The following is a 21,194-nucleotide window of genomic DNA, read 5'->3' on the forward strand; positions in this document are numbered from 1 at the left end:
TAATGAACTGGTTGCAGTTTGTCATACTTACATCTATAATGAAGTCTTGATAGGGTTTCAGTGGTTCTGAACTATCTACTGCCTTAATTAAATCTTTCCTATTTTTAACAATAAATAAACCAAGATTCTTCTCTTCTTTTGAAATCTTCAACCTCAGATCCAATTTCGTGACATCATCCTGTACTTTGAACAATGAGGTCAAGAGAGTCATTGGCTTTGGTGAAAAACCTTCCACATTTTTACTGACTTTGTTAAATTCTTCTAAACTTGCATTAGCAGGTAAGCCTGTAGGGACAAAAGCATTTTCCACCCATTTTTAGATACATTTTAAAAACTCCCATCGTGAGCACACTTTGTTCTCAAATACAGAAATGCCCTGGTACCAGGATTCACGGCTGGTCCAGGCTGCTCTCCGTCTCACAGGTGAACCACTGCCCACTGTCGCTCTCCCCTCCCACCTCTCTCCAAGGCCCATCTTCTCCATGCTCTACATGTGTTAACTCCCAGAAGCTCTCAGCTCTCCCATTAGATGCTATTGTATTCATATCCCTTTTATAGATTCGCAGACAGGAACTAACCCACGTTACAAAGCTGACAAAGTGGTGACGCTGCGGTCAGAGCCACAAGGGGCCGACTCCAGAGGCCACTCTGTCCGCCCTCACACGCTCTTCTTGTGCGTCCCCTGCCTGGGAATAACTCCTACTCCTGGCTCAGAGTATACCATATTTTAAAGTAGTCCATTTTTCTTTTTGGAATTGTTTAAATAACTTTTTTTCCTTATGAAATTTTAAACCAGATGTGTTTCATTGCCAAAAGTGCAAACATTTTACAAGCTGGACTCACCTATGTAAGGAGCCACATCGAGTTCATAGATGAGATGAATCAGATGGTTCACGTGGTTACCAGTAAGTATTTTTTTCAGTTCCACCCAGATCCTCTCTCCTGATACTCCTGCCAAGCCTTTTGCATTTTCTGCAATTGCTTCCAAAGTCTCAGGATCGTGGTCACCAGGTGTGTCAACAATTTTCCCGTAAAACCTACAAAGCAAACATGTCTAAAAGTACTGCCTTCATGCTGACATCTCACCAGAAAGCTGTGCTCTTCATTTTCCTGGTGCTACTAGTGAGGTCTGGGAGGGACCTTAGAAATCATCTGCTCATCTCCCTTCTCTTTTTTCCTCAGCTCAGAAACCTAAGCTCCAGAAAGTATTTAAGTTAAAGCGGTCTTCAGTAAAGGTCTATTGATTGGTACTGACAGCGGACGCATAAACCAGAGCAGTCTTGGGCAGGCACTAAAACAGGCCCAAGATATCCTCATGGAGTAGTCTTGCTTCCTCAAAGGTTGCCCGTCTGTACACATCAATGCTTTCAATTAAGAGTTTCACATGAAACACATCTCATTGCAGACATGGGAGTGTATTTCATGGACTCTATTGGAAGCATTAAAGTATACCTGCTTTTACCACTCATTTCTTCACAACGCATTTCTATAGTGATCTAATTAAATGACTGACTGTACCTTAGTCTGTGTCCTGTTATTTGTAAAGAGAGACTGTGCAAACACTGAAGTCTAAAGGAATAGCAGTTATTGACAAAATGTAAAATCTGTCAAAGAACATTCTGAGCATGATCCCAAGCTGGAAAAAATTTAACTATTAATAGATACAAAGTAGCCAGTTCCAATAGTTTAAGTGTTATAGTTCAGTGTTGAAGACTGCTACCCACAAAACCATCCAGGTGCATTCCATACCTTCCAGATTCATCTAACACATCTCCCATTACCACCTAGAACTATAAGCCACATGAGGGCGCACTGCCACTCATTACTCCAGGTTCAAAGCACCTAGGACAGTGATAAGCACTCAAATACCTGTGTAATGAATGATTGGTGCAGGAAATGAAAAGACTTAAAATTGAATTATATAAAAGATCACCACAGAAAGGAGTGAATAAATGATTTGGAGAATGCAAAGATGAGGTGTCTCAAAGTCACAGGACCATGTCTCTTGGAGACAGATGTGAGATGTCACCATTGTGTACACGAACCTGCTGTGCATTTCACAAGAGGAGAAAGAACTGCACTTTGGTAATAATGATATTCAAAGATGTGTTATTATGATTTATAAAAATCCTTACCTGAAATACCTTAAAATCCGAAGATAATCTTCTTGTATCCTCTGTTTAGCTTGTCCAACAAATCTAACTTTCTTATTTTTTAAATCTTCATAACCATTAAAATAGTCAAATAAAGTACCATCAAAACCTAGTCATTAAAAGAGGGAAGAAAAATCACTATTAGCAAATAAGAACTGGAAAACACTGGTGCATATATAATTATTACTCAGCCATTAAAAAAAAAAAAATCTTGCCATTTGCAACAACATGATGGATCTTGAGGACATGATGCTAAGAAGCCAGACAGGAAGATAAATACTATAGGGTCTCATTCTTACATATAATCTTAAAAATAACAAGCTGACAGAGAATAGATTGGGGGTTGTCAGAGGCTAAGGCCAGGGGTGGGGTGCGCACAATGAGTGAACAGGGTCAAAAGGTACTCCTAGCTATAAAATAAGTCCTGAGGGGGTAGCGTATACTATGGCAACTAGTTAACAGCGTGGGTGTATGTACTCAGTTGTGTCCAACTCTGCAACCCCAGAGACTAGCCCACTATAGTTAACAATACTGTATTACACATTCGGAAGTTGATAAAATAGTTGATCTTAAAAGTCCTCATCACAAGGGGAATAAAATTCTGTGAGATGTTACGGTGTCAGATGTTAACTAGACTTACTGTGGCGATCATTTCTTGATATATACAAATATCAAACAGTACTGTACACTGAATCTAATGTAAGGCTGTATTTTATTACCTCAATTAAAAAGAGAAAAAACTGGAAAACTTAAGAAAATCTACTAAAAACTATCACAAACAGTAAAAAATTAGGGAAAGAGCTACACAGTTGAAGTACTGATATGAGTAACATTCATCTGTATCCAGTACCAAATGTACATATAGTGGAATAAAAGGCTGCATTTACAATAGCAATTAAAAGACAACACACTAAATAAACAAGATGTATGCTAGTATGAAATGGGTAGAAACAATAAAACAAGCTGATTTTCAAGTTAATAATGGAAAATAAAAACAGCCAAAATAATCTGGAAAGAAGAAATGATAGACAAACTATGTGGGAAAATGTAGTAAAAACTGTAATAAACCATAGGGAAAAAATTTATAATCCTAACGTAGGGAAGACCTTTCAAAATACAATTACCAAAAGAAACCAAAACACAACACCAGAGCCTTCAAAGAAATTATTAGTAAATCCAACTACCTGAAACATTAGATATTCATTCCTGGATAGCAAGTAAATGCCACAATACAAAGCATAAGGTAACATACTGGGAAAACATTTAAAGTCAGTATCACAGAGAGAAATGGCTTTATTATCTACAAAAACCTCCTAAATAAGAAAGACCATATATAGAAAAGTTGAGTTAGGGGAAATGTTAAATTGGTGCAGCCACTGTGGGGAACAGTATGGAGGTTCCTTAAAAACTAAATACAGAACTACCACGCATGACCCAGCAATCCCACTCCTGGGCATATACCCGGGAAAAACCATAACGCATAAGGACACATGCACCCGTGTTCTGGCCCTATTCCTAACAGACATGGGAGCGACCTAAATGTCCATCAGCAGAGGAGCGGGCGCAGATGATGTGGTACATGTACACAGTGGAACATTAGAGTGAAGTCGCTCAGCTGTGTCCGACTCTGCGACCCCATGAGCTGTAGCCCACCAGGCTCCTCCATCCATGGAATTTTCTAGGCAAGAGTACTGGAGTGGGGTGCCATTTCCTTCTTCAGGGGATCTTCCCGACCCAGGGATCGAAGCCGGGTCTCCTGCACTGCAGGCAGAAGCTTCACTGTCTGAGCCGCCAGGGAAGCCCTAACAGAACATTACTCAGCCATAAAAACAAAACTGGGTCATTGAGAGAGACGCAGACGGACCTAGGAACTGTATACAGAGTGAAGGAAGAAAAGCATCCTGTTATTAACACATGTGGAGTCTAGAAAAATAATACAGATGATCTTACCTGCAAAGCAGAGACCCAGAGGTAGAGAAGAAAACACACGGACACCAAGGCAGGGAGGAGGGGGTGGAACGCACATATAAACACTACTGGATACTACGTGAAAACAGCTAACTCATGACAGACTGTGCAGCCTGGGGAATGGTACTCAGTGCTCTGTGTGATCTAAATGGGAATGAAATTCAAAAAAGGTACCGCTGATTCACTTTGCTGAACAGTAGGAACTAACAACACTGTAAGCCAACTATAATAAAAGTTTTTTAAAGAGAGGAAAGAAATGATCTAAAACATATATGTGAAATATAAAAAGCTTTAAAAATGAAGATTTTCAACTTTAGTTGTAAGAAGTGCACATTTACGAGATGATCGTTTTTCAGACCTCCATCAGCTCAGCAAGGACCTAAGTCCAATTACATGCTAGCTGGGGGATGGTGAGATCTGACCAGGACACTCCCCTGTGCAGCCTTCTGAACTTGGTGAGTTTTGAACCATGTGAACCTAACATCTGTTCAATATGTTGTAAACATATTTCTACCACAATATCCTCTCTTGTTGAACAAAACAACTTAATAATTTTAATGTAAGGCACATAAAACCTCAGGTATGTGTAAAGTGACCAAGTTCTCCCAGCTGTCCCAGGACTTCCCTGATTTAAAAATCTCCTGTCTTGGGGATACCTCAGTCCAGGCAAACTGAGACAGGTGGTCGCTCTGGGAACTAAGATGGAAAAACAGAAACACTTGGAGCAAAGACACAGGTGCCATTCAACCAGCTAAATGGGGAGCGCCAGGAGCCTGAGACAGACCTCAGCAGGCGGCCTCACAGGAAGGCGGGAAAGGAAGAAAGTAACCACTTATCATGATTATGGCAAATGCAGCCACACTCTAAGCTTGGGCTTAACTCCTGCCAAACCCTTCTTGGCATTTTGACACTTAGAGCCAATTTATAAGGCTCCAGATTCAGAAAGATACAACAGGAAATGAAAACAAACAAAAAACTTCACATTACAACATATATGCAGTATACCTATCTCCTGTTACTTCTCTTACTGAATAGACTCAACTCCCTGGGGACTGTGGAAACCAGATCTTCTTGAGTAAAGGGAAGATCAAAATTTGCAGGGAAAAAATACAATGTTACAAAAGGGGAAGTAAGAGTTTGAGAAAGAAGTGACCATGACCCCTAGAACTAGGAATGCTTTGTCTGATAAGGTTTGAAAAAAGTCTGGATGGGGAAAGGGACTGAAGGTAAAGATTGTTCAGTATTATCTGTGTGCATTTTGTTTTGCTCTGAATAGCCTGTTAAAAAATGATGAGTAGAAATGAGAAATCAAGCTGAGGAGCTGAGCATAATACAATGGTTAAGGATGTAACCTCTGGAACCAGGCTGCTTAACACATTATTGACAGGAAACTTAAGCAGAAGGTAACTATATATATTGAAACACTCTAGTCAATAACATTCAGGTAACAAAAGATGTATTAATATGTCTCTGGTCAATAAACTGTTAAGTTGGAATCCTAATTAAGCAGTTTACTGGTTGCAGGACTTTGAGCAAATTTTCCTTAGTTACATACCAAGATATGCCTCATAGGGTTGGTGGGAAGATTCAATTTCTGTGATGGGCTGGGAACAATGACTGGCACATTTTATAAGGGCTCAGAAAATGTCAGCAAACAGTTGCCCTGATAAGAACAGCTCTTATTTTTATAAAACAGTATCTTGAAAAAGAATATTAGTTTCTCTTTTAGTTATGTCTGGTTATGAGACATTAGTTATAAGGTTTTCACACACTACACTAGTTAGAGCAGTTTAACGCTAAGTAAGAATGGTAAAAGAAGAAATTAACACCTGGAGTTCGACCCCATAATGGGGAGAAAGCATGCCCCCAACGAGGCTCCCTTTGGTAATAAACCACCCAGACTCTGGAAATCCGGGCTCCAGTCAAAGCTCTCCGCGACTTGGGCTCAATTATTTAATGTCTCTGAGTCTCTTTCCACATCTGTTGAATGAGTTTAACACCTACTTTATGGAGTTTTCCTGGGCATTAAATGAGCACTGATGCACCTCAAGCCAGGGAGGCACCCTAGACATGTTACTGGGCATTCCTGTAATTAGCGAAGTGAGCCCCCTTGCGCCTCTAGCCCCTTCTCCATCCCACCAAGTGGGTACCACTGCTTCAGCCTTTCACTATTACTGTGCCACAGACCAGCTTACTAAGAGTGGATGCCCATCTCTTTTCTAATCCAAAGACTTAACCCTGAAGAACTTGCCTAAAATTTAAAGGACAAAAAACAATGCTTCAATTGCACTCCAAAACGCTAACCTAATCCACGCTGACTCCCATTATGATCCTCACTGCTTTCTTTCATGAGCAAAACGTCACGCTGAGATGATCAACAGGTTTCCTCGCGTGCCAGAGCAGAGCTGGCGGTCCGTAAGACGCGGTGCCACGGGGACGGAGGCACTGCTCGGCCTCGGAGCAAAGAGGAGGGGCAGCACCGGCCACGTCCGCCACGGACGCCAGCAGGGGGGTGGGAGGTGTGCGCCCAAGACAGAAAGGGGCGACACGCGTGTGTGTGCACACGGTTCTCCCCTGAAGCCTAACACCTTTCGATGCGATTCCTAAGGAACCACTGACTGAGCGTGCACTCACACCAGGGGCTCGCCACGACCGACTCCTCTCATCCTCAAGACAGCCCTGCAAAGAAGCTGGTATCAACCGCCTCGCGCTACAGCGAGAACGACCGAGGCAGAGGAACCCAGGATCTTGGCTCCACCGTCAGCTTTAACCAACAGCCTGTCTCATCATAGAAACTAACACAAGCCCTCAAGTGGGAGAACACTGCCAGAAGACAGGTTTCACAAGAAAAGAAAGCATTCGGACTGAATGAATTAAAACCTGACCCCCAGGCATTACCTAAAAACATGGAATTTATGGTGAGATCCCTGCGCTCGGCATCCTTCTGCCAGTCGGTCGTGAATTCGACCTCGGCGTGTCTTCCATCAGTGGCTACATCAATCCTCAGTGTAGTGATTTCAAAATTTTCTTCATGAAGCTGGAAGTAAATATGTTTTTCAAAAATTAGTTTTCAGTATCACTGAAAAGACACAAGTCCTGACAAGTATATCTTCTTTCCTTTTTAAGTCAACTAGTACACATATACCTTGAAATACAATGACGCCCACAGTATTCAAAGGTACATCCAAAGAACATTTTTAAGAAATAATAAAACAATAAGAAACAATAAACCCATCAAATAAGAAATAATAAACCCATCTTACTTAAAAAAGATAAGTTTGCATAGAAAAAATGGCAAGCTTGACAAATTACGTGGCAGAAAGTAAGATCCCTTAAAATATTCTGGTTCTTCAATACAAAACCAGACTATTCTTTGAAATATTTTTTTAATAGCTCCAATTTTCAAAGAACTGAATATCAATTTATAGAATATGAACCACTGAGCAAAGGACAGACAGAGGAAGAAATACAGGCAACACATCCTGCAGCTCCTTTGCTGGTTATCTTCAATAAGTTAAAGTGCCCTGTACATCCTGGGAAGCGAGGTGACCCTCTGCTGGGAGAAGCAGAGTTGCTTCATTACAGTGATGTGTGCGCTTAGCCTTAAAAAGTAAGTGAGATCTGGACATGCAGATGAGGGAAGAAGAACAGCTCAAATGAAGAGAAAAGATGAGCAGAGGCACAGTGAGAGGAAGAGGGGTATGTGTAAGGACAAGTTCACAGCATGAACAGGGCATCCACACTTAGAGGCAGACAGCAGAAGGCTTTACGTGCCAAGCAGGAGTTCGGGATCTTTTCATCAGGAACTGAAAGCCATTAGCGATCAGTCAAGTCTGTTCTGGCTTCCCTGATGGCTCAGTGGGTAAAGAATCTGCCTGCAATACAGGCGACATGGGAGACGTGGGTTCAATCCTTGGGTTGGGAAGATCCTCTGGAGAAGGAAATGGCAACCCACTCCATAATCTTGCCTGGAAAATCCCATGGACAGGGGAGCCTGGCGGGCTACAGTCCATGGGTTGCAAAGGGTCGGACATGACTGAGCGACTAACACACAAAGTCTGTTCTGGAATTCCTCTCAATCTCATGTATTGTTTTCTACAAACTGGTTCTCACTGGGGAATTCCAGAAGTAGGAATTTGAGGCACAAGTTAACTCAAGGAAAACAGTGTAAATATTAAGACATTTGCAATCTATAGAAAACAATGAGCCCCGCAGTGTGCCTCCCTTGCCCAAGCAGAGAACCAGAGATTAACTAGAAAGAATGACTGCAATATAATCACAATTTGAGGCACCATATACAAGATCATGGGAAATGAAAATGAAAAAAAGATTGTGAAGAAAACCCAACATGACCTCTATCCCTTTCTGCAGTCAGTTTTCTAAATGTTAATCAGCAGCCTCATTCCAACTTGGGTAATGCTAGAGGATTTCTCTGGTGTCCCCGGATGAAAAGCCCTCCTGACACTAACAGCAGTGTCCCATCACTAACAAGGCTGACGCTTTCCACACGAGATTACAGTAAATTGCCTCGGGCATTCTGCAAGCACTCCATTGCTCCAACAAAGAGACACTGAAAAGTCTCCACACTGAAGGAATGCCAACAGCAAAGACAGAACAAGCTCAAAGGAAACAGACACCATCAAAGTACCCAGCCCCTTCCTGGGTCACAGTCCTGTTGGGGCAAAGGGGCTTGGATAACTCAGTGAAGCCATGAGCCACACCGGGCAGAGCTACCCAAGACAGACGGGTCACAGTGGAGAGTCCTGACAAAACGTGAGCCACTGGAGGAGGGAATGGCAAGCCACTCCAGTATACTTGCCTGAGAACCCCACGAACTGTATGAAAAGGCAACGAAAGATGAACCCCCAGGTCAGAAGGTTTCCAATATGCCACTGGGGAAGGGCAGAGGACAACTATCAGCAGCTCCAGAAAGAATGACGCAGCTGGGCCAAAGTGGAAAGAACATCAGTTGTGGATGTGTCTGGTGATGAAAGTAAAATCCCACGCTATAAAGAACAGTACTGCATAGGAACCTGAGATGTCAGGTCCATGAATCAAGGTAAACTGGATGTGGTCAAGCAGGAGATGGCAAGAGTAAACATCGACATTTTAGAAATCAGTGAACTAAAATGGACTGGGATGGGTGAATTTAATTCAGATGACCATTATATCTACCACTGTGGGCAAGAATCCAACAGAAGAAATGGAGTAGCCCTCAGAGCAAGAGTCTGAAATGCAGTACTTGGGTGCAACCTCAAAAACAAAAGAATGATCTCAGTTGGTTTCCAAGGCAAACCATTCAACATCAAAGTAATCCAAGTATGCCCAACCAGTAATGCTGAAGTTCTAAAGCTGATCAATTCTATGAAGACCTACAAGACCTCCTAAAACTAACACCAAAAAAAAAAGATGTCCTATTCATTACTGGGGACTGGAATGCAAAAGTAGGAAGTCAAGAGATACCTGGAGTAACAGGCAAGTCTGGCCTTGGAGTACAAAATGAAACAGGGCAAAAGCTAACTGAATTCTGCCATGCAGAATTCTAGTACTATGCACTGGTCATAGTAAACACCCTTTTTCAACAACACAAGAGACAACTTTACACATGGACATTACCACATGGTCAAAACCAAAATCAGATTGATTACATTCTTTGTAGCTGAAGATGGAGACACTACATACAGTCAGCAAAAACAAGACCTGGAGCTGACTGTGGCTGAGATCATCAGCTTCTCATAGAAAAATTCAGGCTTAAAGTAAAGAAAGCAGGGAAAACCACTAGGCCAGCCAGGTACAACTTAAATCAAATCCCCTATGAAGATACAGTTGAGGTGACAAATAGTTTGAAGGGATTAGATCTGGTAAACAGAATGCTTGAAGAACTACGGACAGAGGTCCATAACACTGCACAGGGAGCAGCAAACAAAACCATCCCAAAGAGAAAGAAAAGCAAGAAGGCAAAGTGGTTGTCTGAGAGGCTTCACAAAGAGCTGGAGAGAGAAGAGAAGTAAAGAGCAAGGGAGAAAGGGAAAGGTACAGCCAACTAAACGCAGAGTTCCAGAGAATACCAAGGAGAGGCAAGAAGGACTTCTTCCATGAACAATGAAAAGAAACAGAGGAAAACAACAGAAAGGGTAAGACTAGAGACCTCTTCAAGAAAACTGGAAATGTCAAAGAACATTTCATCCAAAGATGGCTGTTAAAAAGGACAGAAGCTAACAAGAAGAGATCAAGAAGAGATGGAAAGAATACACAGAACTGTACAAAATAGATCTCAATGAACCGGATTACTATGATGGTGTGGTCAGTCACTCAGAGCCAGACATTCTGGAGTGTGAAATCAAGTGGGCCTTTGGAAGCACTATTGTCAATAAAGCTAGTGGAGGTGATGGAATTCCAACAGAGCTATTTAAAATCCTAAAAGATGATGTTATCAAAGTGATTCACTCTGTATGTCAGCAAATTTGGAAAGCCCAGCAGTGGTCACAGAACTGGAAAAGGTCAAGCCTCATCCCAATTCCCAAGAAGGACAGTACTAAAGAACGTTCAAACTACTGGACAATTGTACTCATCTCCCCTGCTAGTCATGTGATGCTCAAAATCCTCCCAGTTAGGCTACAACGGTACATGAACAAGAACTTCCAGATATTCAAGCTGGGTTTAGAAAAGGCAGAGGAACCAGAGATCAAATTGTCAACATCTGTTGGACCATAAAGAAAGCAAAGGAATTTCAGAAAAACATCTACCTCTGTTTCACTGACTATGCTAAAGTCTTTGACTGTGTGGATTGTAACAAACTGCGGAAAACTCTTAAAAGAGATAGGAATACCAGACCACCTTACCTGCCTCCTCAGAAATCTGTATGCAGATCAAGAAGTAACAGTTAGAACCTTGTATGCAACAACCAACTGGTTCAGGATTGAGCCAACAATATGACAAGGCTGTTTATTGTCCCCTTGTTGATTTAACTTTTACACAGAGCACATCATGAAAAATGCTGAGCTGGATGAATTACAAGCTGGAATCAAGACTGCCATGAGAAATATCAACAACCTCAGATATGCAAATTACACCACTCTAATGACAAAAGCAAAGATGAACTGAACAATCTCTTGATGAGAGTGAAGAAGGAGAGTGAAAAGGCTGGTTAAAACCGAATATTTAAAAAACTAAAATCATAGTATCTTGCCTCACTACTTCATGGCAAACACAGGGAAAAGATGGAAGTAGTGACAGATTTCTTATTCTTGGGTTCTAAAATTACTGCAGATGGTGACTGAAGCCATGAAATTAGAAGACGATTGCCTCTTGGCAAGAAAGCTGTGACAAACCTAGACACTGTGTTAAAAAGCAAAGACATTACTTTGGTGACAGAGGTCCATATAGTCAAGGCTGTGGTCTTTCTAGTAGTCATGTACAGCTGTGAAAGCTAGACAATAAAGAAGGGAGAGTGATGAAGAACTGATGCTTTTGAAGTGTGGTGCTGGAGAAGACTGTTGAGAGTTCCTTAGACAGCAAGGAGATCAAACCAGTCAACCCTAAAGGAAATCAACCCTGAATGCTTATCAGAAGGACTGATGCTGAAGCTCTGATACTTTGGCCACCTGATGCAAACAGCTGACTCACTGGAGAAGACTCTGATGCTGGGAAAGATAGAAGGCAGAAGGAAAAGAGGGCAAGAGAAGATGAGATGCTTGGATGGCATCACTGATGCAATGGATCTGGACTTGGGCAAACTCCAGGAGATGGTGAAGGACAGGGAAGTCTGGCGTGCTACAGTTCACAGAGTCGCAAAGAGTCAGACACAACATAGTGACTGAACAACAGAGTACCTAGAACTGATACTCTCAGGGAAATATCAGATGATCCTGCATCTGAAACAAGAACAGGAAGCTTTCAAAAATATTCTAAAAAAAGACCTCTTGAAAATGTAAAAAAGACAGCAAAGTTGCCCAACAGAAAAACTGGATGATCAAGTTAAGGCAATCTCACAGAAATTAAATGAAAATATAAGAGACAAAAGATAAAACTAGGGGCTCAGTCCTAGTGGCCCAACATCCAGCATTCACAGAGGTTTCCACAAGAGAAGACCTCTGCCAAAGGGGATGGAGTCAGAAGAGGAATGAACACAAGAAGGCCTGCTCAGCGCCCTACGCCAAGGCAGTGCCCAATCCAAGCCAAGGTACATCCTCTTCAAATTAAACACACCAGAGAGACAGTGATCAGAAAGGCTTTCAAAACAGGGAAGGGGGAATCAGTTCTCAAACAAGGGAGAAATCTGAACAGGCTCAGGAGCCTCAGGGGCAACTCTGGGAGGTAGAGGACAAAGCCTTTACAGTTCTGCCTGAGAATGAGTCCCAGCCTTGAATTCCACAGCCAACCAAACTATCTGATCAGCGTGAATGGAGGCAAAGTAACAGCCTTTTCACTCATGCCAAGCTCTCTCAGGCTACTAACATGAGGGCATAAACCAAGACAGAACAGCACATGGGATCAGGAGCCAGGAGGTCTGTAAGGGAAGGGGCACGGAACTCCTGGGATCTGAGGCACGGACATCCCAGGGTGAGCACGGGTGGGAGGGGGCAGACAGCAGCGGTTGAGCTGGCTCCAGAAGGAGGAACTGAAACCCGCTGTGGTGATGCCCCCGGAGGAAGCACACAGGCGGGGCACGGAGTGAATGAGCGGCGCCAAGAGCCGTGTCAGAGAGACACACTTCTAACTGCAGGGAAAACCCCAAGCATGAAACGCAGGGAATGGAGTCAAAGCACATTACACCATCTAGCTGTAAATAGCAGGGAGGGATGCATTCAGCCCACAATTATGGCATAGATGTACTGAGAAGGCTAAGTCGTCTTCCTTGTAGGAAGTCAATACAACATCTTAAGACTGGAAATGTAAAACGAAAATGAAACACTGAAGCATTAGAAAGGTCTGTTTTAGAAACATGGAGGGAGGCATGGACTATAAATATTAACTGAAAGGCGCTGCAACAAAGGAGGGCGCAGGATTTCACAGGAGGCAGAGAAGACTCTTTTTTAAATGAGGTTTCTCTGCTATTAGGTTTTTAAACACTAAAAATCATCTATAAAATTTTTTAAGTTTTCAGAAAAGGCAACACCACTCCTATCAGACTCTTCACTCACCCTGGCAGTGATGGTCCCATGCTTTTCTCCTTTGTTGTTGATCATGCGGATGCCGACCGACTGGAACAGCTCCTTCATCTGAGCTGGGGTGGCCGTGGTGGCAAAGTCCACATCCTGCGGCTTCACCCCACTCAGCAGATCCCTCACAGCTCCTCCCGCGATTCGCAACTCATGGTTTTCCTTGACAAATAATTCTGAGACAAAAAGGAATGCTTTTTATTTCAGTGGGTTTCTTTCAAGAATCACAGAAGCACAAGTTCTTCCATCTATTTGGCACAGCAGAGATAACTGAACTCAGCCTTTTTACATAAAACTGGGAGAACAGGGGTGGGTTGTGGTGGGAGGTGGGAGCTGTGGTATACTCTTGGCTGATTCACATTGTGGTATGGCAGAAACCAATACAACATTGTAAACTGATAATCCTCCAATTAAAAATAAGTAAATTTTAAAAAAAAAATTGGGAGAACAAGGCCCACAGCAGTGAAGGGGCCTGCCTACAGTGGAACTCCTTCAACATCATGAGAAGCAGGGAACTGGCAGAATTTTCCTTAGGTTAAATCAGAATATCTAAATGCCTCAAGGTCATCAATGTAAATCTGAATCACTACCAAAAAGGACAGTGAATACTCTAGAAAGGTGAAGTGTTCCTGCACATCTATTCTCTGTTGAAGCAACAGCATGCTGATGCAGGAAGCCATCAAATGCCATCTATCACACCACGTGTGGTGAACACTGCAGCTAAGAATCCTTGCAGAAATAACCCACATATAAAACCAGCTCATAGCTCTGCTCCAGAGAAGCCACATACACCAACTACCATGAGGACTGAGTCCAGGAGACCCAGAGCCGACTCCTCTACAGGCGGAGGCCAAGGCTGAGTCCACCATAACCACCCACGTGACTGAGGGGCCCACATGGAATCCAGTGAGGATGAACCAGGGCCCGGCCTGACTCCCCACTCAAGCCGAGCTGCTGCTAAGCGCTGGACTCGCATGTGAGGCCTGGGTATCCTCCTGTCAGCATTACCATGTCAGAGAACATCCAGGCTAGACAAGGCCTCTCTGTGAGCAGCGTGCATGTGTGAATAAAGACGGGGCACACACACTGTCCGGACAGCACCCACTCACAGTTAATACACGTGACTGTACCTTAGGTTCCAGTTTTATCCTCAAGCTGTGTTCCTACCTTCCAGGTAAGGATTATTAAGACCATCAGACTAACCCCTGCTTCCTGACACCCTAATCCATACAGCAAAGCCCCCAAATCATGTGATACAAGCCCAAATGCTACAAAAAGTTGTTTCTACAATGGTTTTTCTCAGAGGCCTCGAGGTTCTCCTCGGTCAGCAACCCGCACTCTGCCTGGACTTGCTGAGGGGTGTCCATTGGCAGGAGGGTGCCTCAGAGCTCACCCCAATCACAACTCAAGACGCCACCCTGCAGCCCCCTGCCAACCTCCGAGCTCCACCATCCTCCTCCTCCACCCGTTCTTCCCAAACCTCCAGCTCCACACCTCTGCAGACGCCCTAGAACCATCTGCTGAAAAACAACCACGGTTGCTCCCTCTACGTCTCTGCTTGACTCAAACCTCCTGCACACGGAAACCACTCTCGGGAAACCCTCCCAGAGGCAGTGCTCATACTCTAACCCCACATTTCCAGTCAAGTCCCGGTGACTCCTTAATATAGGGTCCACGGTTCCTTAAAATAAAACGTTAAAATTATGTTAGTGCACAGTTTGCATGAGACTCAGACAGGAAGGGTAAACAAGAGTTTTATGAAATAGTACTCACCCTTACTATATATACCATGCAATCTAACCTGTTCTATTCTTTATCTCATTTCCTCTATTTTTTAACACTGGTCGTGACCACTAAGTTGATTTTATGACCCACGAACAGGTCACACAAACTCTGGTGCTGGAGAAAACTCCTGAGAGCCCCTTGGACAGCAAGGAGACATTCACTGGAAGGACCGATGCTGAAGCTGAAGCTCCAATACTTTGGCCACGTGATGCAAAGATCCAACTCACTGAAGACCCTGAACCTGGGAAAGACTGAGGGCAGGAGGAGAAGGAGGCGACAGAGGATGAAATGGTTGGATGGCATCACCGACTGATGAACATTAACTAGAGCAAACTCTAGGAGATGGTGAAGGACAGGGAGGCCTGGTGTGCTGCAGTCCATGGGGTCGCAAAGAGTCAGACAGGACTGAGCGACTGTACAACAATAACCATTTAACTTACACAAAAATTATTACATTTGCAACTTTAGCCTCATTCTATACCCTTGTATAGAATGAAGGAGGGCATTCCCAGGCTGCTCAGTGGTAAAGAATTGGCCTGCCAAAGCAGGAGACGTGGGTTTGATCCCTGGGTCGGGAAGATGCCTCGGAGGAGGAAATGGCAACCCACTTTAGCATTTTTGGCTGGAAATCAACAGAGAAGCCTGATGGGCTACACAGTCCATGGGGGCACGAAGAGTCAGCCATGGCCTAGCAACTAAACAGCAGCAGCAGCAGCGTTATATGGCTGTCCTTCAGCAAAAGGAAAACAAATTACATGAGACAGACGGACATAAAATTCCACACGCACATCATACACTATCCTAAACCTCCCGAACTCGTGCACACTGGAAACTAGTTTTACATCCGGCAAAACAGCGCTCATGACTGACACCGGGCACAGCTGCACCAGACAACGGCCACCTTGTGCCCCCTTTGCTGCTTCTGTGCGTTGTTTTTGCACAGAACACTGTGTTTTAGCAAGCCATTCAAGTCTTTGGAAACTAACAGATCATATAGAAGTGATCATTTGATTTTCTAACTGTTGGGCACTGCACTGAAAGATTACATCCTTGCCACTTCCACTATAACCTAGAAAGCCTGGGTTGGTCTTTCAAGGACAAGGCCGTGGGCCCAGCACTGCCTCTCTCTGCCCTACTCTTCAGTTCTCACTTCCTTAGGACTTCACCTCTCAAGGTGAAGAACATTCAGCTCTTCCAAGTCAGGCTTAGTAAGCCAAATGCAACTGTTAAAAACTGGTGAAGGACCTACAGTAATCAATATCTATGATCTTTCCAAAAGAAAAACACAGAAGTGGCTTCCTTGAGAGCTCAGTAGTAAAGACTGCACCTGCCAATGCAGGAGACGTGGGTGCAAGCCCTGGTCCAGGGAGACCCCACATGCTATGGAGCAACTAAGCCCGTGTGCCTCAACTACGGAGCCTATGCTCTGGAGCCCGGGAACCATCGATTACTGAGCTCACACGCCACAAGTGGTGAAGGCTTCGTGCCACATAGCCCATGCCCTGCCACAAGAGAAGCACCTGCAACGAGAAGCCCCCACTCGCCGCAACTAAAGGGGGGGAAAAAAAACGGCACAGCAATGAAGACCCAGCACAGCCAAAATAAATACATTTTCTACATCCAGTCATTTGGCACCTATCTTCCAAGAAACCTCTTACAACGAAGATGGGAAGAGTGGGAGCTGGGAGAGACATATGAAGAAAGAACAAGCTCAAATTCAACTGTAAGTCGGAACCTGCAGACATGAGCTGCACAGACAGTAGCCACATGTGGCTCCTGACACGTGAAATGTGGCAAGTCTGAATTAAGGTGGTCTGTACTAAACCCCAGATTTCAAAGATTTATAAGCAAGAGTGGGAAACGTGTCACTCGTAATCTGTACACAAATATGACTTTAAAATGATGGCATCTTAGCTGTGCTGAGTTACATGAGATGTGCTAGAGAGTTATCAAAATTAATTTCACCCGTTTATCTTTTTAACTCTAATTAGAAATCAGAGTGAAGTACCTACTTTAGGCCCCCCACTTTAAGACCAAATGAAACTATGGTCTATGAAACTATAAAACTCAATATACCTAAAAATCATCTTATTTCAAGAACAGGAAAGTAGCTTTGCCAATAAGCTAATACAGGGACGTCCCCGGTGGGCAAGTGGTTAAGAATCCACTTTGCAGTGCAGCAGACATGGGTACAAACCCTGGGTGAAAAACTAAGATCCCACACGTCACAGAGCAACCAAGCCCGTCCGTGCTCCATACCTACTGAGCCTGTGCGCCAAAACTAGGCCGTCTGTGTGCTGCAGGGAAGATCTCGCATGCCACAGAGACTGAGGCAGCCAGATACATACTAAAACAAAAAATTAGCTACTAAAAGGACAGTCATTTTAAAGCAACAGCCCCTTCACCTTCTGGGCATCAGAATTAAGGCAGTAGTTTTTATAAAAATTTATAAATGCCCATACTCCTCAGAAATTCCAGTCAGTAGGGCAGGAGTGGGACCCTAGCATTTGTAGGCTATAAAAGCTCCCCAGGTGAATCTAAAGGACAAACCAACATGTAAGGTCACGTTTCTACATATATACACCTTAATATACTTTCAAAATCACTGTGGATGGTGACTCTAGCCATGAAATTAAGACGCTTGCTCTCTGGAAGAAAAGCTATGACAAATCTAAACAGTGTATTAAAAAGCAGAGACATCACTTTGCTGACAAAGGTCCATCTAGTCAAAGCTACAGCTTTTCCAGTAGTCATGTACAGATGTGAGAGTTGGGCCATAAAGAAGGCAGAGTGCCTAAGAACTGATGCTTTTGAGCTGTAGTGTTGGAAAAGACTCTTGAGAGTCCCTTGGACTCAGTCAATGCTAAAGGAAATCATCCCTGAATATTCACTGGAAGGACTGATGCTGAAACTGAAGCTACAATAGTTTGGTCACCTGATGTGAAGAATCGACTCACTGGAAAAGACCCTGATGCTGGGAAAGACTGTGGGCAGGAGAAGGGGACGACAGAGGATGAGATGGTGGACGGCATCATCAACTCAATGGACATGAGTCTGGGCAGACTCCAGGAGATAATGAAGGACAGGGAAGTCTGGTGTGCTGCAGTTCATAGGGTCCCAGATAGCTGGACACAACCGAGCCACTGAGCAGTAACACTGTGTTTCTAAAGCCAGGACTAACGGGCGGGACCATAAACTCTGCAATCCAACTGTGTGCACTTCAACAACAACAGCTGATACCAAGTGGAGAACAGCCACAAGCAACATGAAGCTCCTGTGGCCAGGCACTGAGCGAAAGCCATTTCCCTGGGTCCCTTCCAGATAAGTCTGTCTCATCTGGACAAATGGAGATGACTCCCACTTACTCCTGCCTCTGGTTCTCTCAGAAAGCACTGATATAAGCCAGAAATATAGCTTAGTGGTGACAAGCTGGGTTCTCAAATCAGACTGCAAAAGTTCAAATCCAAGCTCTCCAGTTATTAATTATAAAAATGGTGCCAAGGAATTTCACATTCCTAAGCCTCTGCTTCCTCAACCATACAACAAGAGAAAAAGTATCCAATCTTTAAGTCAGTAGGCCCAATTCTGTGATGCATATAATAAAGTACGTGGGGGTAACACAAAAAAGCCATGCTTTTTACTGCAATCATTATTTGCCTCTTCTCATGACTTGGCTATAGTTTTGGATTATTCATAGTAAACCCTGCTTTCATTAGCTCAACAATCACACAAAAACTATGAATGCTGGCTTAAAACCGTTACGTCTCTGCCTCTCCATTTATACAAGCTTCCAAAGCAAGAAGAGGCATCCGACTTCTCACCTGTCAGACTCTTCAATCCTTCTGTGAAAAGTGACTGGAATTCTGGAGACTGCAACTTCATTGTAAACATAGAGTGCTTCAGAAGGCACAGTCTACTCCAGCTGCAGCTCAGTAAGTGCCTGCGCCAGGGATCCAGGCACCTCAGCATCTGGGGAGAAAGTCACCACCTCGCATCTACAAGATAAGCATGCACACACCACGATGAAACTTACAAACGCAGGACAATGAGGGGATGCGCGGTGATTTTATCTATCCACAGAGACAGAGTCGTCTCCCGATCATGTGAAAAACGGAAAACACTGAACGTGAGGGAGAATTACAACTGGATCCTACCCCTGCAGTTACCCGGTTTTGTCCTCCTGAAGCACTTGCTACTATGTCAATACCGCATTCTACTGTTGGGATGCTCTCCTGGGAGACCAGTCTCAGTTAAAGCCTGAAGGTACAAGGCTGCCATGAACAGTGGTTTCACAAAATGTAAGTCAAACACTTGCAGGGACACTTGCTCTCCTCCAGAACATGTCACAGTCGTGTGTACATCAGCATACTTGCTCATACACACCTGGGACTCATGACCCCGGGATATGTCCTATGCACTGTAAAATAAGATATTTTCCTATCATCTGTCCTTGCTGCCCGCTTCTTCCTCATTCACCATCCGCCTATCCCATCAACTCTCCTGAATCCCACCCATTCACACTCTGCCATCTGTCATCCATTATCATAACGCTCCGTCTTCCATGCAGGGTGGGCCTCTGGGAGGCAGCAACAGAACGAAAACAGAAATCGACAGAAACCCCCAGAGAAGAACCATTCCTTTACTTGGAAAGCAGGTTTCAAAGGGCGGCGTTTCCCACCAGGGGGCGAGTTCTCCTTATCCAAAGAACTGGTGAGGAAAAACACTGCACTTCCTTCCACGCTTCAACACAGAAAACTCAGTGAGAACCCAGGACCTGAAACGGCGTGTCCTGTCCCCCACAACAGGTGCTGGACCTAAAAGGGAGACCAGAGGTCCGGCCGCAAGGAAGGGAAAGTGCCCAGGGGAAGCCCGATGAATCAGCCCGCGGTCAGTGAGATATAGCAGAAACGCGATCCCACGACCTCAACAGTGGGCTCTATTCCCGAGGGCGGAAGAGGCCTCTCACCACCCCGGCACCTGCCTTCCCCAAGACCAAGCAAGTGGGACAGCCCCAGGGTCCGGCCATTGCTGTTGCTCGCCCCCAAGCAGCGCGGACCCGCACGTCCCCCGCACGCCTCCTCACCGTCTCCACGGCTCCGTCGCCGCCGCGTACACTTCCCGGCGGCAGGCGCCGTGACGTCACCAAGGCGCGCCAGCCAACAGCAAATGGGAGGCGCAGAAAGGAGTGGGCGGTACCTTACCAGGCTCTCCCTGTCTCTCCCACTTTCCTGCGGGCAGCCACTTGCTTCAGCAAGGTTCCTCAGTTCTTCCCAGTCCTGCACAGCCAGGTTTTGCTCCTGGGGGGATCCGAGGGACCAGGGACTATACATTTATTTTAACTATACCTCGCCGCACATTTCTCTGGCCCTCGGGTTGTTAGATACCCATCTGTACTGCATACCTTGTGTGACTGGACAAGCGACACCAACTTCCTTTGTAAAATGAGACTATCAATAGAACCTATCTCAGGGAATTGCCAGGCTTAAATGTCATATTATCCCCTAGTAAAGAGAAAGTGCTCAGTAACTGTTTGTTATTCTTGCCTGCTCCCTGGTTGGCACTTGACTCACGTTACTATTCCACACCCTAATTGGTGTGGCAACCAATTTGATATTGTAGATGAAACAGACAAATCCTTTGAAAAATACAACTTACCAAAATTGACCTAGGATGACACTTAAACATCTGAATAGCCCTTTGCTATTAGAGAAATGGAGTTTAGTTCAACAAACTTCTTACAAAGGTAATTCCAGACACACATGGTTTCAGTGGTCAAATTTATCAACCACTTAAGGAAGAAATGACACCAAATTTGCACAGTTTTTGCTCAGCAACTAGAAGACGGAATGGTCTTCCTTTCATTTGAGGCCAGCATACACTGATAACAAACTTCAAATAGATACTACCCAAAATGAATTTATAGATTAACATTCATATGAACACAAAAACAAATATCTCTACTGTAGCATTAGCAAATTGAATCCATCAAGTTGGATACTGTTGGGTTTATTCAGGAATGCAAGGTGGATTCAACATTTAAAAAACCGTGTTACTTATCATATTACAGGCTGATAAAGAAAAACTGTATGCTCCCTATAGTTGCAGAATAAGTGAAACAGAGCTGCAC

General features: G+C 44.1%; 1 protein-coding gene across 6 annotated transcripts in view; it reads right to left on the bottom strand.

Moving 5' to 3' along the window:
- TRNT1 (tRNA nucleotidyl transferase 1) overlaps window positions 1-20,211 on the bottom strand; it is a 21,055-nt gene extending 844 nt beyond the window's left edge. The window contains exons 1-8 of one of the 6 annotated variants that reach the window (XM_070455638.1): window positions 19,711-20,144; window positions 19,222-19,324; window positions 18,889-19,036; window positions 13,265-13,458; window positions 7,020-7,158; window positions 2,136-2,262; window positions 844-1,037; window positions 32-285 (exon numbers count right to left, since the gene is read on the bottom strand). In XM_070455638.1, the coding sequence (XP_070311739.1) occupies window positions 32-285; window positions 844-1,037; window positions 2,136-2,262; window positions 7,020-7,158; window positions 13,265-13,458; window positions 18,889-19,036 (1,056 nt within the window). In that variant the 5' untranslated portion in view covers window positions 19,222-19,324; window positions 19,711-20,144. The other 5 variants (XM_020873254.2, XM_020873250.2, XM_020873252.2 and 2 more) reach the window with 5 other exon arrangements.
- Between the last annotated feature and the right edge of the window lie 983 nt (window positions 20,212-21,194).

This window comes from Odocoileus virginianus, chromosome 26 (genome assembly GCF_023699985.2).
Source record: "Odocoileus virginianus isolate 20LAN1187 ecotype Illinois chromosome 26, Ovbor_1.2, whole genome shotgun sequence".
Taxonomy (NCBI): domain Eukaryota; kingdom Metazoa; phylum Chordata; class Mammalia; order Artiodactyla; family Cervidae; genus Odocoileus; species Odocoileus virginianus.